The sequence below is a fragment of the Misgurnus anguillicaudatus genome, chromosome 16, assembly GCF_027580225.2.
Source record: "Misgurnus anguillicaudatus chromosome 16, ASM2758022v2, whole genome shotgun sequence".
NCBI classification, from domain to species: Eukaryota; Metazoa; Chordata; class Actinopteri; order Cypriniformes; family Cobitidae; genus Misgurnus; species Misgurnus anguillicaudatus.
The window spans coordinates 22227811-22245447 of NC_073352.2; the positions used below are offsets into that span (position 1 = coordinate 22227811).

At 38.5% G+C, this 17637-nt stretch overlaps 1 protein-coding gene across 11 annotated transcripts in view; it reads left to right on the plus strand.

Annotated features, from left to right (window-relative positions):
- Positions 1-17637, plus strand: part of diaph2 (diaphanous-related formin 2) — a 510829-nt gene that overhangs the window by 156641 nt on the left and 336551 nt on the right. For 10 of the 11 annotated variants that reach the window (XR_012357976.1, XM_073854348.1, XM_073854345.1 and 7 more), the window contains 4 exons: positions 4867-4983; positions 9641-9759; positions 12204-12268; positions 14598-14699. Coding sequence is in view for 10 of the 11 variants with exons in the window: in XM_073854348.1 (XP_073710449.1) it covers positions 4867-4983; positions 9641-9759; positions 12204-12268; positions 14598-14699 (403 nt within the window). In the remaining variant the exon portion in view is untranslated. The remainder of the gene's footprint in view (positions 1-4866; positions 4984-9640; positions 9760-12203; positions 12269-14597; positions 14700-17637) is intronic. The other variant, XM_073854350.1, reaches the window with a different exon arrangement.

Sequence of the window (17637 nt, forward strand, 5' to 3'; positions counted from 1 at the left end):
TGCTAGGTTGTGAAGGTACAATATTTTACTGTATATAACTGCAAAAAATGTAAAGATGTAAGTTCAGAATCAAATTTAATTGACTCCCAAACTTATGACCCCCTGAAATTTAAGTTTTATAAAAAAAAATCTATATTATCTTATTTATAATTAGCATTTTAGCTTGTATTCAGTTTAGGTCTATCCACTAAACACTGTCGCTGGGATGGCACCCTACCTTGCAAAATATAATACTTTACAATGTTATACCTTCTATGTAGAGATGCTTTTTTGGGTACATTACTGTACCTTTTGTCAGGGTTTCCACGGGTCCAAAATGCTTTTTTGCATAGTTGTGTTTGACGCATGAAAACGTCTCAGTTTACGTATGTAACTGTTGTTCCCTGAGACTGGAACGAGACTCTGCGTCTCCCTTGCAATACTTCATGCGTCCCTGTAACGCCGTCTTTGGCAATATTTCAGATAGCGATATGCATCCTGGCCACTGATCTATATAAATGACTGGATTGCGCATGACGTCACAACTGTGAAGCCACCGCGCCGCCATGTTGGTATACCTAAACATTCTATTAAATCAGATCAGATTTTAATGATAAATAATCACTTTACTAGTCTTCGCTTTTATATCTGAAGTTACCCTGTACATTATTACAACACAAACGTCCTAAGCATGTACATAGTTATTTACTGAAAGTTGTACATTTTAGTTTTTAATCAGTTATTATACATTCATCTTCATTACAGTATCAGATCAGCAGACAAACCGCAGCATATTTAGTATTAATGACAAACGTGCTCATTCTGAAATCTAAAAAAATAATCATACGTTGTACCGTATGTGCATGCAATAATTTGCTGGTTTGATGTTATCTAAACTTACAAGTTACCTAAACTTATTTAGAGAAATAATGCTGACCGTGGTGCTGAATGTTAAAAAAAAACTTTATTTATTCCCGTGTCATTAACAGAACGCAGCAGACACACTCACCTTAATGGGTTTTTATAAATCCATTTTCCTGCCCGATTAAAACATAAACATTGCAAATAACACCAGAATTAACAGTTAATTTACATACACTTATCCTAAAAATAATCTTGCGTGACTTATACGCTGTAAAGCGGGTGAATTTAAAACATGATTTTGAATGGAAGTCAATGACGCCCTCTGCCGGTTTGGTATGCCAAGATGGCGGCTCGAAGTCTGCGCTGGCTTCACCTCACTCTGTTACGGTAAGCGTTCTATGCGCAATCCAGTCATTTATATAGATCAGTGATCCTGGCTCCCAGCGATATATCACCCTGTCTTTGTCGTTAAGCCTCACCATTGGTTGAATTTGATATACACATTCTGATGCACTTACCACTGGAGGCGTCCCCAAAGTGTCACTGCAGTGATGCAGCACCAGTTCCCTTGAAAGAGAACTGTAACAATGTATCTTAAAAGGTATACCTTTAAAGGAACAATTAAATATTTGTACATTTAAATGGTACAAAATTGTTCCTTAAAGGTACACAATAGGTCCTTACGGTATACTATTGTACCCCAAAAGGTACAACATTTCAATGTGCTGTACAAAAATGAACCTTTAAGGGTACCACCCCAGTGACACAAAATGTGCCGTTTTGTTCTGACAGTGCAGCCGTTGAATATTACATGGAAGATGGGCAGTGTTTGATTGACCCTCCCTCTTTGGCTTTTGTATAGCTCAGCCCAATGCTAATCCATCTCATGTTTATGCATCGCCTTCTCCACCAGTACATTACTGCAAACATGCCAAAAATACAAATATGCACAGCGTCTCTGTGTGCACATGTGCGGCTCTACATAATAGAGAAAACTGCCTATCCGGTGCTTTTTGCTGCTTTTCATGTGTGGAGAAAATAATTTGCTTTAGCAGATCACCTCGGTTATCAGCAATAATGCGTCGAAGATATTTGTATTCTCATATTGAGTTGACAGAACATGGGATGCACTCACAACCCTATGAATAAATGAAACGATATAAGTTAATTAGAAAATGTTCTGCAGCGCCGGGGCAGATTGGTTTGCCGAACAGTTAAACAGCAGCACAAGGGCTAGAATTGCAGTACTGCAGCAGAAACTGATGCAACAGATTTTAAGATTGTATTTTTTTGTCAAAAGTGACAGCAGTGACGATAAGTCGTAACCAGAATGAACAAGTATAATAAATATTATTTCTAACGCTCTAGGTTTATTTACAACCAATTATATTTATATTGACCAAAATCTGATTACTGGCGACTCCACTGTATCTTTTAGTTGTTATTTTTTAAATTTTTAAGCAGCAAAGCTTTGATTTTATTTCTGGTTGGAAAAGATGGTATGTGGCAGTGTTCCAGTCCAGGCAGTGCATCACTCTGCAGTCGCTTTGTAAATATTTCAACAGACATTGTCAAAACACACAGTACATATAATAACTGGAGTACATTTTCACTCGCCTCCTATCTGCTATTTTTGCTGATATTACAAACCGCCATTGCGTATTGGCTTTTGAGCTATTTAAAGATGATAAATATCTTCTGGAGATTTTTCCTTTTACGTTTGATGTTACATTTTTATTAGATTTATTACATTGGATCACTTGCTGTGTTCGAAGCATTTGATGACATAGTCAATAGCTGTATTTAATAACTGAACGCTTCACATGACATTAGCTTGTCACCATGTGTGAATTTGGAAAATAGACCAATGCCAGTGATCCATTTTATTTAAATAGACAAAACTGAGAGAAAGAGTGGGTTAAATTTATGATGTTATAATAATGATAAAAAAGAAACAATGATAAACACAACAGAGAGAAACAAAATAGACACTGATGGCTGTTTTATGTTACATCTATTTTAGACATCAAAGGCCATTGCCTTTTTTCTTTAGGAGGAGGATGTTTAATCAATAATAGTCTGCAAGTTTAAGAGCAGCTCTTTTCAGTCTAAGAGACCAGCAAAACAAACCGCCTGCCTGAGATTTCAGTCCAAAAAAGAAATAAAAAATGTAAAAGGAAGTTACTGATCCATGTTTTATGGCTTTAAATAATAAAGAATTTTTGTTTGATGGATATCCAGGGCACGGTATGAACTGGCAGATAGACTAGAGGTGGTTTTCTCTGTCACTTGTTTTCTTTAGTCATATCTTAACTCGTGCTTGCAAATTAGATCCCTAATGACACTAAAGAATTCAAAAAGCACAAGTACTGCCTTGACTCACCTTCTGACCCATTCTTGAAACTGATTTAAACCAGGCAGTGATTTTTCTCTGAGTGGTGACCATGAATCATGCCTTGTATATTATTATCCATTCACTAATGCTCCTGGAAATCTTTGTCATTTTTTGTGACAGTTCCCTATCAGGAATAATATCTGTATTCACAGTTACATTGATTCATTTAGCATTCGTTTTTTCTAAGGCAACCCACACATAAAAAATTGTTTCTTTTTTGAAGTGTTCTGCGTGTGTGTGTGCGCGTGCTTTGTAAGCCTAATGGTACATTCACATGGGTCGAAAACGTTAAAGGATTAGTCAATTTTCTTTAAAAAATAAAATAAAAATTCAGATAATTTACTCATCACTATGTCATCCAAACTGTTGATGTCTTTTTTGTTCAGTTGAGAAGAAATTATGTTTTTTGAGGAAAACATTCCAGGATTTTTTTAATTTTAATGGATTTTAATGGACCCCAACACAGCTGCAAAGGACTCGAAACAATCCCAAATGAGTCACAAGGGTCTTATCTAGCGAAAATACAAAATTTCACTTTTAAACCACAACTTCTGTTCTTCCTCCGGCTGTGTGACACGCCAGCGCGACCTCACGTAATTGCGTAATGACGTAGAAAGGTCACATATTACATATGTGAAACGCACATTTGCGGACCATTTTAAACAACAAACTGACACAAAGACATTAATTTGTATCATTCCACATACAACAACTTCGGAACGGTCCTCTTTCTCCACACTTATAAAAACTGGGGTTCGATACATCATCCGTGACCTCTTGACGTGATGACGTATTACGTGAGGTCTCGCTGGCGCATCACAGGACCAGAGGAAAACAAGAAGTTGTGGTTTAAAAGTGCATATTTTTTATTTTTCTTGCCAAAATACAATCGTTTCGCTAGATGGGACCCTTGTGCCTCGTTTGGGATCGTTTAGTCCTTTGAAACTCCAATTTTAAACTGCATTGAAACTGTTAAGTGTTGGGGTCCATTAAAGTCCATTAAAATGAGAAAAATCCTGGAATGTTTTCCTAAAAAAACATAATTTCTTCTTGACTGAACAAAGAAAGACATCAACATTTTGGATGACATGGTGGTGAGTAAATTATCTGGCTTTTTTAAAGAAAATTGACTAATCCTTTAACACTTTTCATTTACTATTAATTGGTGACGTCATGCATTGCCAAACTAAATTGTGGATCAGTTAACATCGTCTCGCTGCCGTTGCTTGGCAGAAGTTGAACATTTCTCAACTTTTAAAGCGCCAAAGCGTGCATCAGCCAGTCGATCACAATGTACAGATTAGCTGGCCAATCAGGGACACAACACTTTTCAAATTTATAAGCATTTATGAGTACAAAAATGTACGGTACGGTATGTGGAAAATAATGTGTTTAACCATAAACCACACAAACACATTGTATTACACCATATACACAAAATAACATTATTTTTTAAAAATGAAATAGGTGCATTTTTAATGACTCATTATTTATTATTATATAAATGACTTCTTAAACAAAACAAACAAGGAATTTTTAGAGTGTGTATTCTATATGTTCTATGAATGTTGGTATATAAAAATGTGTTAATGTGAACATGCATCTTTTTTCTTTAACCTGCCGTTTACTGATATGGGTGAGGTGTATCATCTCTTGTCCAACATGGTGAAAGACACAGGTTCAGAGCCTTACTTCCTGTCTATCCTCCAGCATCTGATGCTTGTCAGGAATGACTATTATATCAGGTGAGTCCTTTATAATTATAAACTGTGATTAGCTATGAGCTTTAGTAAACTATTAGTTGCATATTTTTCCATTTATTCCTTAAAGGGATAGTTCACTTTAAAATGAAAATTCTGTCATCATTTACTCGTCCTCATGTTGTTCTAAATCTGTATGAATTTCTTTTTTCTGATGAACACAAAAGTAGTTATTTTGAGAAATGATGGTTAACTCATAGCAGTAAGTGACCATATACTTTCATAGTAGTCACCTGTGTGTGTACCATCATTTATCAAAACATTTTTTTAGTCATTTATCACACTACTTCCAAAATATTTTATCCTACTATGGAAGTCAATGATCACTTACTGCTGTGTGTTTACCATCATTTCACAAAATATCTTCTTTTGTGTTCATCAGAGAAAATAAATTCATACAGGTTTAGAACAACACGAGGATGAGTAAATGATGACAGACATTTCATTTTAAAGTGAACTATCCTTTTAAAAATGATCAGAAAAGGGTTTTCTCGGATTCAGTTGCATGTCAGTCAAGAGTCCAGAATAACACTGAGCATTGAATAAATGACACTGATCTGTACTATTCACTGTTGCAGAAGTAAAATATTTAATAAAGTGGGAAGAGCAAAGTGATAAGTAGGGAATTTGGCACTGACACGCTGTTCACTTTGAGCCATGAATAATGTATTTTCTGGCTTGTTGGAGAAAGCGAGAAGTAGAAAACAGATTAAGGAAGTAGTATGGCAGACTTCTGTTCGGTCTCAGCCCTCCTGACGCCAGAAAAGAAGAACACTTGACACAAATTGTATATGATTTATTGTGAATTAATTATTAAAGGAAACATAAAAAGAGTTTGGTTCTGAAACGAGATAGCTATTATGTTTTAATGTGCAACTTAGCTTTATATTTTAGTTATGAAGGTAATTCAAAACAACCAACTGCAGTTTGTTTGATATTAATTGGAATGCACAATCAAAAAACATTTTTTTTTTAACATTTAAACTGAGTTATCTCGTTTTGGAACTAAACTTTTCATATTTTTAATTTGAATGCATCTGTTTATTACATGGTCGCTATATAAAAATCTTGTCAGCGATGTGTTGCTTTTGAACCTGTTGAAATGTTTTATGTAGATTGGATTGGCTGTTTGGGAAATGGTATGGCTGTAATTTTAGATTAAAGGGATCGCTTGAGATCACTGCAAGCTTTGATGGCCGGGTCTCTAAGGAGAGGGGAGGTGAGCTGGAACTGGTGGCATCTCTTTGCTTTAGCCTGCATAAGTCGACAGCATCGTTCTTGCTCATAGGTGTTGGGGGCTGCCCCTGTGATCAAAGGCACCCGTAAATGAGAGCTGTCCATTGCAATAGATCACACAGTTTAATTCAAAGGTATTTTTTAATACCAGCCACATCTATCATCATCCAACTCCTTTCTTGGTCATTTGTAATAAGAGTTTTTCTTTAATCTGTTAAATAACTCTATTGTAAAACAATTTAATAACAGTTTGTCAGTGTCCTTAAAGTATTTATTGGTGTTTTTGGAGCTCAGGCAATAACTCTCGATGACTTGCTCACAGAAGGCAGATCAGAGGAAACTTATATGGAACACATCTTCTACTTTTGGCCGTAACTGATGTGAAGATTAGATAGGCAGTGTGGAGCAGGGGTTGGATGAGAGATGAGAGGCAGGCAACTAAGGTGCCAGGAGAGAGAATGACCGAAGCCTCCGTTGACTGGGACATATGGCGTCTGGTCCTCTGGTGTGGTCTGACGTTTCTGGGTCAGTCTTCTTCTTCCTGGTTATATCCAGCATGTGGCTGTGGTGGTAGCCAGGATGCTGAGAAAATAGGGCGGCTTATTGAGATAATGATATGGTGTACATCAGTGACAGGCATAAGCTTCGGGCCTTGCCACTAAGCCAGGCTCGGTGACACTCGAAGCCCTATCAGTTCCTGCCACCCTTTCCGCCCCCTCTTCATGCTTATTACACATTGCCGCTGTGTTTCTTACAACAGAGGAATTGGCAAATTGTATAAATATGATTGTTTGGTTATTTAATATGCTATTTGTCATTGAGATGAACGAGACCTCTAATTATAGTTAACATCCTAATAGCTGGTTTATTCAAACTATGTAACTATGTTTATAGGATTCAACAAGAGATGATTGTGCTCCACTCTGCTCTTTTAAAATATATTTGTATGTTGTTAAATATGTAAAATGAGATCAGATATGACTTGCAATGTGCACACTGAGAGACACCAGTGAAATACTGTGCTCTTATTCACATGTTCTAATAAAACTGTGTACCTTGAATGCACTTACTGTAAAAGTCGTTTCGGCTAAATGCCTAAATGCATTTTTATTAGGGGTGCACCGATATATCTGCCGATTATGCTTGCTATGCTTCCCAATGAATTACGGTGAAATGCTGCTACATCCAAAAACCAGAGGGCACTCTCAAGCAGAAACCCAATATGTGCTGTAGACGAAGAACCATACACACGCAGCTATGGCCATAGATATGTATAAAGGCTAGATGTGTTATGGCGGAGTCTCTAATGTCATCACCTGTCGGCCACCTTACCACAGGCAGTTCGCTCAGTTGTAGCATTGAGTTTTAATGGTGCAGGTACTTTTAAATGACCATAACTTGCTAAATTTTCTACCAGTTTTCAAATGGTTTGATTTCTTATAAACGTAATTATCGTGGCTAAAATTCTGGATGCTTTTTCATGTTTCATTAATTTTTTTAGTATAAGTATGCAGTGTCATAGGTACAGTACATCTTTGACGTTTATAACAAACCAAACCGTTTGAAAATCGGTAGATAATTAAGCAAGTTATGGTCATTTAAAAGTACCTGCACCATTAAAACTCAATGCTACGAGTGACCGAGCTGCCTGTGGTAAAGATGGCCGCCAAATGTGGACGTTCCACTCAATTGGCCAGCAGCGTGGGCAAAACATCTAGCCATTTATACATATTTATTACTATGGTCCTTTCCCAAATGTAGGGTGTCCCATCTTTCATTTTTACGCTTCGAAGTGTGCTCATCAGCGCACCCTTTGCACCCTCAATGCGGTTTTTGGCGAAGCCCGCACTGAAGCAGGCTTCGCGCACTTTACCAACCCCGAAGTCCTTGCGAAAGAGCAATCAGACGACGAAAGGGAGGAGTTTACACCGATGGGCAAATTCTCTTACTATTTCCGGCGTGACGCTCGAGTATGTCCCAAAACATGACTCCGGTGCGCCCTCTTGGACTTGCGTCAAAGGTCCCTAAGGTCTCCACTACATGATGTCATCAAAGTGTAAAGTCTTTAAGTCCGCAGTGTGCCATTTGGGACAGGGCCTATGACACGAAGCTCCAGGAAATGGCTTAAGGATATATTTATATTGCTGTTCTTCAAACCTTTTCAGGTATTTTCATGATAATAAATGATTATGTTTTACGAGTGTTGCTTTTTCAAATGCATGTTATGAACGACTCAAACTAACAGTAATTTCAGATCGATAAGGACTTACTGATCAAAAGCCGTAGTGCACGAAATAGCTGTGAATAATATCGGCTGTGCGATTCAATATAGTAATCGGCCACGTATAATTAGTGTATATCGGCATTTATCGGTGCACCCCTAATGTTTATGGTCAAAATTGGAGCATATACAGTGGTACATAAAATCTGTATAGACAGCCAGTCTTTCTCTGAGTTTAGCAGGTGTTTTGATTTTCCCATTTACTCAAGAGTTTACGGATCGCATGTGTAGCAGAGTTAACTAAAATATGTATTCAAAGCAAAGATTTTGCATAATTTATTACCTTAGGTCAACAAACTGTTAATTTGCTAAGCTTTATTTCTCTGCAAATATCATTCATAATACAAGAATATTTGGTGATTTAAAAACTATAATGCAATAGAATTAAGTGGCATTAACTAAAACTGTGACACTTTTTAAAAGTCATGCTTGTTCATTAAATTCGAAAGCCTCTTTTGTGTTGAGGAGCCGGCGGCAGAGGACAGCACATTTCTGTAAGGAAAATTGAATACCTACAAGAGACATTCAAGGTCATGCTTGGAACATAATTATTTGCCACTACGGAGCTCGGCTTAAGCCGACGATGTATTTGTTAAATGTCACTTGCAATTAAATTTAGTAATATATCTTGGAAAAGGTCACACGCTAAGCACTGTGGCAATGTCTAGTCCCAGACCCACTCTCGGTCCCGTCACTGTCACCCCTACAAACACAAGGCAGTGTTTTTCCTGCCATTGTGCAACTAATTACACAGATTACACTGATTAGATTTGTGTCTCAGGTTTTATTGGTGCACTTAATTGCCAAAGATGATTGCAAATTAAAGAGGAAAGTGTGGAAGCCCAGAGTCAGTTTGTCTTCACCTTGAGTGGACAAAGTCACAGAATCGACTCCAGCTGTACGCTTAGCTGGTAGTGATTTCATTATGTACCGAAGGAAGTCTTAATTCAGTGGCGTGAAATGCCATTAAAAGATATGTCTTTGCAAATGATATATGAAGAGGTGTCCCAACAGAACTGTACGAGGCGGTATTTTAGATGAAGTTAACAGCTTTGTCTCTTGTGATATTCTGCCCGCTCACTCATGGCCTCTGTGCATGTGCACGCACACTTGTTTTTACCGCAGGCCTCAGTATTACAAGGTGATCGAGGAATGTGTGTCTCAGATCGTCCTTCACCGCAGTGGGATGGACCCAGATTTTGGCTACAGAGAAAGACTGGATATAGACTTCACTCATCTCATCGGTAGGTTGACTTACAGTACAACATCATTATAAATCGGTACTACAATACATTAATAATCGTCACACTTTTTCTGCCATCGGTTGCCCAAATGTATATTGGCGGTTTCCCAGACAGGGTTTAGATTAATCTAAGACTATAGGCCTTATTTAGATTAGGACAGTTAAGTCGTTTTTACAAACAAACCTCTAAAAACAATACTTGTGTGCATCTTGAGACAAAACAATGGCACTGATGTATGTCAGTACAAGATCAGTACAAGGTGTTTTAAAGGGGCCATGGCATGAAAATCTGACTTTTTCCATGTTTAAGTGCTATGATTGGGTCCCCAGTGCTTCTATCAACCTAGAAAATGTGAAAAAGATCAACCCAGTAACTTTGGTTTTGGTGAACCATTCTCTACAAGCACATGAAAAAATAGGTAGTTAAAATGTGGCTCTCCTTATGATGTCATAAGGAGCTCTTATTATAATAATACCACCCCTTAATCTGCACTATCCAACCACAGCACTGCCATTTAGTGCAGATAAAAGCACAATTGAGTTTTAATTGCAACAAACCACCATCATTGTGATCAGTGTTTGAATTTCATCAGCTCATTTGCATTTTAAAGGACACACCCAAAACGGCACATTTTGCACACACCTACAAAGTGGTAAGTTTAACGTGCTATAATTAATTATTTATATGGTATTTTAAGCTAAAACTTCACATATGTGCTCTGGGGACACCAAAGATTTATTTGACATCCTAAAAAAGTCTTGTGCCATGGCCCCTTTAATTAAATGAAATGCAGCTCAAACATGCATTTTAGTCTGGGACTAGGATAAGAGTTGTCCGGGAGACCGCCCCTTAAACGGCACATTTTTGGAGTGCAGTAATTACAAGTACATGAATTTATATGTTAAAGCAACATTGCATGAGACTTGTTTTTAAAGTTGTCCAGGTTAAGTTTTACAGTAGTGGATTTTTTTCTCTTGTTTTATGACTAAATATAACAAATTTTAATGAGGTTTATGCCTGAAATAAACAAACCAAATATTTTGACCATTAAAGGAGGAAAAATAAACTTATTCAAGTTAGCTTCTATATTTATCTTGATTAGATATCTGTAAAATTGTAAAACAGTACAGTGATACTGATTGTTGTTCGGTGCTTTCGATGATATTAGATTTTTATGTCTTGCATAAAATGTCTTTGCATTATGATTGCATTAGGAACAGCACACTGGACCTTAAAGCACTTCTTCCTGAGTTATTCATTAGAGCAACTCGGTTTTCCAGACTATTAAATTCTGTCTTGAACTGTATGGTCATCGGATAACATGGCCAAAACGTTTTTAGAAGGAATAAAAGGAGTTTCAGATTTCTTTAACAAGCTTTAGGTAAAAGTGAGAGAACATTACTAAGTTAAATTACATCAATGAAAGAACAGAAAGACGTTTTTATGGTTTAATGGGATATTTGCACTATGATTATAGCCAACTTCAAAAGGTTCACTTTTTTCCACCTCAACCCTCTTTTTGGACGAGACTGGTTGTCTTTGAGGACGTAAGGCAAATCACAGACGTACTTTCTATCGAACACAGAAACTGACAGATGTCCTATGTTAATAATAGCTAATAAAACATCATTTAAAAAACTCACCCTGTTCGAATATTGCCTAACACGTCTGTGAAATCGTGTGGTGCGATGGGAGACACAACTGCAGCTAATAAAACTTTGTGATTTCCTGGAGAAGATCTAATTATCTTCCTCCGGTCCCCATGAGAGCCCTGTCTGAAACACCTGCACTCACCTGACACATAAGATAAGGTAGACTCATTATGAATAAATAAAACATTATCTGCAAAGCCCGGTTGGCATGTCATGTCTTATAAACGCAACACGACTTCTTCACCAGCGGTAGTTGTTATATTTGCATTTCTGGACATTTATCATTTGTTTCTATGATTAAATGTTGGAAAAAAGCTTTTTGTGGCCAATGGTATTGTTATCTAGTTCTTGGGCACTAAAGGCATTAATAAAATTAGAGTGATGTAAATTTTTATCTTTATTCTTTTCATTTCCCCTTTTGTATTTTGTCACTAGCATTTCTGTACCTTGCCAACAAAGGCTCATTAAAAGTTTCTAGACTCATCTGCAGAAACAACACAAAAAAAGGATTCTGTTAGATTTTCTCACTCCTTCACTTTAATGAGTTGAAAACAAATTTTGCAAGGTGCCATTTTTAAATTTACATCTCAAACCTCCGGAACAGAATACAAATCTCTAGAGGGGAGGGGGAGTTAAGACAGTGACAGGTTCATTTCAATCTGTTCGCTTTTTTCTCTCCAGTTGCTTCTTTTGATTGTGTCTATTCTGTGTTAGATGTGAAAGCTTACTTATCATGTTAACAATACACAGAGTGATTTACATAAATGTGTTTTCTCTGTTTGCATATAACAGACCAGTGTGTGGATAAAGCCAAGGTGGAGGAAAGCGAGCAGAGAGCGTCTGAATTCTCCAAAAAGGTGAGCCTATTAATCAGGTAGATCACGCATTGGTATGCGTCCGGGTTGCTGTCACCAAACTTTTCTCCCATGAGCGGTGAAACGGTGCATTGATTGCTCACGCCTGATCAATAGCTGGCAGCAGAGCAACATGATCTGTATCAGTGCAAGCAGAATCAATGCTGATGCTCCAATCTTCAGGCTTGTTTGTGCCACACTGGGAACTCTTTAAGATGTTTACAGGCAGTATTAGAATCCTGAGCGTTTCATATTATAATCTTTGAATTTAACCCGCTTCCTTTGGAGCTTTGTTTGGATGCTGCACTTTCATGTTCGCTGGCATTGTCGTTGAAGCATGCAAGGGCTGTATCCCATAATGCTCTGAGGAAACAGAAATGCTTAGCTTACTGTCCAGTTCAACCAAATTTCAGCCAGACATTTGAGTGTTGTTTAAGGCGGGGTGCGTGATCTCTGAAAGCCAATGTTGACATTTGAAATCACCTAAACAAACACGCCCCTACCCCAATAGAATCTGGACCTTCTTTTGATAGTCCCGCCCCACAAATATGCAACTCAAGACAATGATGTCATTTAGTAGATGCGCCCCTTACTGCTGATTGGCTACAAGTTTGTTTTGGTACTCGGCTCGACTCCCTTTTCCAAAGTGTTTTTCAAAAATCATGCAATGGCAGACTAATGCTACGTACACACCAAACGCGGGGCATCGCGTTACTCCCTCTAGATTACTTGCGCGATTTAACGTTTGTGTCATGCAAATTTTTCGCTCGAGTTGAATATTTTTAACTTAAACAGAGAAGCGTTTGAGGCGAATAGTGCGTATTTTTACAGCAAATGCGCCTCCCATAACGCATCATTCGCATCCCCCACGCGAGGACGCGTCTGATCGCGACTTTGTATGTAATCTACTCACGCAAATCGTTGAACTCGCATCTGGTGTGAACCCACAGTAAGACAATCTCTGGGTGAATTTGTGCCTGAGTGCAGTTGCTATTAAGTAATATTTTGCACTTAAATGTTTTTCTAAATTTAGGATGATTTTTAAACCTTACTTCTAATGGCTTTACAAAAATTCAATGTGTTAAAGGCGCTCTAAGCGAATTGACGCGTTTTAGACCATAAAACATGTTTTGTTACATACAGCAAACATCTCCTCACTATCTGCTTGCTGCCTGTCCGCTGATCAAACTGTAAAAAAACGCGATCTCTGTAGACAGCTCAGGCTCGACAAACGGCAATATTAACATAGTGGCCAAACCTAGCACAACAAAACATAACAAAGTGTTCCAGCCAATAAAAGACAAGAAGGATTTGGGGGTGGGGGTTGGGCACGGACGGGAGAGGGAGGGGGAGGCGTTAGCTACGCTCCGTTTGTTTGAAAACAGTTCAAACATCAACAGGAAGTGACGTCGCACATTATTCGCTTAGAGAGCCTTTAAGGCAGAAGTATGGTCAATTTTTTACCCATTCGTAAGTGTCCACCTAAAGTGCGCGTGATGCAATTTTCGTCATTAGAAAAGTGCGCGCATACTGTACACGCACCTTTTGGATTTTCAAAACCCATGCGCTTACAGGAGAATATATAATGTAGCCCAGGAGGTGCACTGCATATTGTCGCAGTGTGCATGCGTTGAACATTGAGTACACATACGAGTCAAAAAAAGACGCTTTGCAAGGCTGTGCATTCCACCGTATGCGTTTGTTTGCGTACACGTAAAAAACAACGGACTATACTTTGGGCTTTAGTGTGAAATGTATTTTTATGTTTTACTACATTGAAATATTGACTACAATTTATCCTACATAAGAGGCCATTCACAAGTCGCGCCTAAAACGCGTGTAAAACGCTAGGCACGTAGGTTCCTGTGCGGACGCGCCTGGAAAAAACTAGCACGTTGCATCGCGTGGCCGTCACGTCCATTATGAGCGTGCATACAGCGCACCTATATTTGAAATAAAGAACTTGAGCGTGCAAAATATTGATATGTGAACAGCCCCTTAATGCTAATTCTTATAGCTGCATACAGTATTTTTGATAACACTTTTTTAAATAATAATCCAGATTCATCAATATTAAAAATAGAATAATAAAAAAATATTTTGCACAAGAGCCTATTCTTTGAAAACAAGTAAGAGAACTTGATCGCAATTATTAGTAAATGAGACCAACATTGACCGTTTTTATAACCTTCGCCTTGGATCAATAAGATCAACATGATAATGGTGCATATAAGTAAGGCAAGGTGAGTCCAGCCGACTGTGTTGATCTGTTCTGTGATTGATGGTCTCCACTGAGATGTTACATCAATGTGTTTGTGTGTACTGTCTGCAGTTCGATGAGGAGTTCAGCGCACGGCAGGAAGCTCAGGCCGAGCTGCAGAAACAGGAGGAAAAAATCAAAGGGCTGGAGGCGCAGATCAACACCCTTCAGGCGCAGTTGACTACACTTACTACACCCACCATACCATAGCTAACTGTACACACTCTTTCCTCCTTTTTTCACCACTTTAGGTCTTTTATAAAACATTTGCAGTCCCTTAAGGATCCTCATTGGTTGGCACAATTCTCCCAAGGGTATCAAACCAAGATTACAGTGACCACCGCCTGTGTCCAGTGTGTTCACCTATAACATACATACTTTAGCCTTCTTGACACTGATTATACCTCAAAAGCGACTTGTGCTTTGTTTCTAAACTCTCAGAGGCTTCAGATCCTCTGAGACTTTTCTTATCTTTCCTCATGAGAGCTCAGTGGCTTTCGCCCTGCCTTGAAAAGGCCCGTATCCCTTCAGAATTATGAAAAAAGCCTACTTGAGTTTCCAGACATAGTGATGCATCCCTTTTCAACTATTCTCCAATGGCTATTAGACTGCCAGACATTAAATTTTCTGTAAATTATTCTATCTGTCAGGAAACCTGCTTAAACCTCAGTAAATCTCATCAAATCCTGGAAATGAGCTTTATAAGGCCATTAGGATCACTGGTAGTTGTTTTCTGTATGTTTGTGAGGTCATATGAAGCAGTTTTTCTTTGTCTGCTTTAAACGGTAATGTTTCTGCTAATGCGATGGTTTAGGGAGAGACTTTGCTAATTTGGTCAAATTGAAACCTTTTTATCCTTTATCAAGAATGCAGTGGTTCTTTAAGTGGGTATTTTAAGACTTGGGGGATTGTATGATTTAATAAAGGGCCAATCTCCTCTTGAAATTGTTGAATTTGATTTTTCTCAATAGCTCCATTCCAGTCTGTTTCTAGCTATTATATGAAGGATTGCATTACATCCGTGGGTCTCACATCATCGTTCCTATCAAGAAAAACCTTCAAACCTTCTTCCACAAAAAGATTTCCTGCTAAACCCAATTTGAAACGTTTTAGATTTTACCGCTGCCTTGGGACAAAAGAGTAGCTTGCTTACTAGTTTATGGAGTTTAATATGGAAAAAACACATTTCATGGCACAAATGGTTTTGTGGAAATCATATTTTTGCAGTTAGAAAAGCCCATCTTTGTCATCCTGTTTGCTTACCTCTTACTATTGAGTGTAGCCAAGCTGTCTTACCCCTGATTCACCCCAGACGACCCTAACTGAGATTAGTTGTTGTCATTAAGGACCCTGGCAGCTCGGACTACAATTCATTCTTACAGATTCACCAAATGAGCACATTAGTGGAAGGCGGAGCTACAATGTGCCAGTCTTTCCTGTTCAAGGTGATGCTTCTCGGAGCACAACACTTCATTTGTGTGCAGTTCTCACCCTTGCACTTCATCTGCCCTGAGAGGCAAATCACGGCACGTTACCCACTCACTGTCCATCCCTCCATCTGCCTCGTCCATCACACTCTCGACTCCTACACATATTCATGAGCCCAGGCCTCTATCCCCTACTCATCACTCACCATCATTCCTCCTTTTTCGCACTCAACCGTGCTGAGCCACGCCGCATGCACCCAATTCGGATGGTACATCCTCCCCACGGACACCGCAAGGAGTATGCAAATCTCTTTAATGACTGCTCACCTGCTCTCTCCTGCAGTCCTTGCTTTGACCAAAGCATCATTCAGCTGTTGTTTTTCTCTGGGTCTGTAGTTTTATCTCCTCCTCTTTGAAGCTCAGTGATCTCCAGCTTATTTACAAGTAGTGGAATCCTGGAGGCGCATACATTTTCCAAGATTTGGCAGAACATCTTCGCATCAGCAGTCGTGTGCTTCTGCTGGTGAACATGAAATGTGCTTGCTAAAGAAGAACAGGGCATGAGGGTTTGCTGTATACACTGTGGGTGTGCTGGCACAACTGAAAGGAAAAGAAGCTTATAGGTTGTCATGCACAATGCTAACAAATTGTGCCCTTTATTAGACACTCGGTGGAGAACTCCTCTCCCAGTGCAGATTCAAAATGTTGTCAGGTTGTGGGTGCACGACACATCACCATGAAAGCTGACTAGAGGAACATGCACTCACCCACACTAACTTGAACCCACATGCGGTCTTGCTGTTCTTTAGTAGTGTGGTACATATAGGAATTTGAACACAGTCATGTTTAGAGTAAAATGTTCATTGTATTTTTATACAGTATTCTTTTTTCTAAAAATAAAAATCATAAAAGTCTAAAACTACAACAAAGCACTGAAACCTCTCATTTGTATTAATGATTCAAAGGTCACATTTCCAAAAAAAAAGAAATAAGAGACAATTCACATTTCACGTCTTTTGCACGCTCAAGTTCGTGTTTTTTTTTAAATGTAGGCGCCTAGTATGCGGGCTTATAATGAAAGCGACGTGGTCGCTGTGCGATGCGAACGTTATTTCCAGGCGCGTGCATCGAGTTAAAACATCACAACTTACCGGAATGCCGCAAGCACACCGCAGGTCATGTGACAAGAACCTACGCGCCTAGTGCTTTCCACACGTTTTTAGTGAATGGCCCCTAAAGGGGGTCGCACACCGGCCGCGCAGCTCAGTGCCGCGCCGAGTCACGTCTAGGACAACTCGGAGGTATCGTAAATCGGAAGTGCACATTAAATAGTGCAAGCTTCGTCTGATAGCGTTTACTTCAAAATGCAAATGAAGAGTTTCGTTGCAAAACGAGATAAATCCATTTTTTAAACAATTTTGTCAAAACATGCTTATTATTATGTTATCATGTTATTATTTTGTTTTATGGTGCTACTTAGCTGTATTTTTTAAGTTATGAAGGTTTAAATCAAAACAAACCAACTGCAGTTGCATTGAAATTAATTGGAATGCACAACCTAAAAACGAGATTTCTGAACAATTAAAAAAACAGTGGTTATCTCGTTTTGCAACGAAACTCTTCAAATATACATTAGCAGCCAATGTTAATCGTTATTGATTTGGGACAAATATGATGTTACTTAA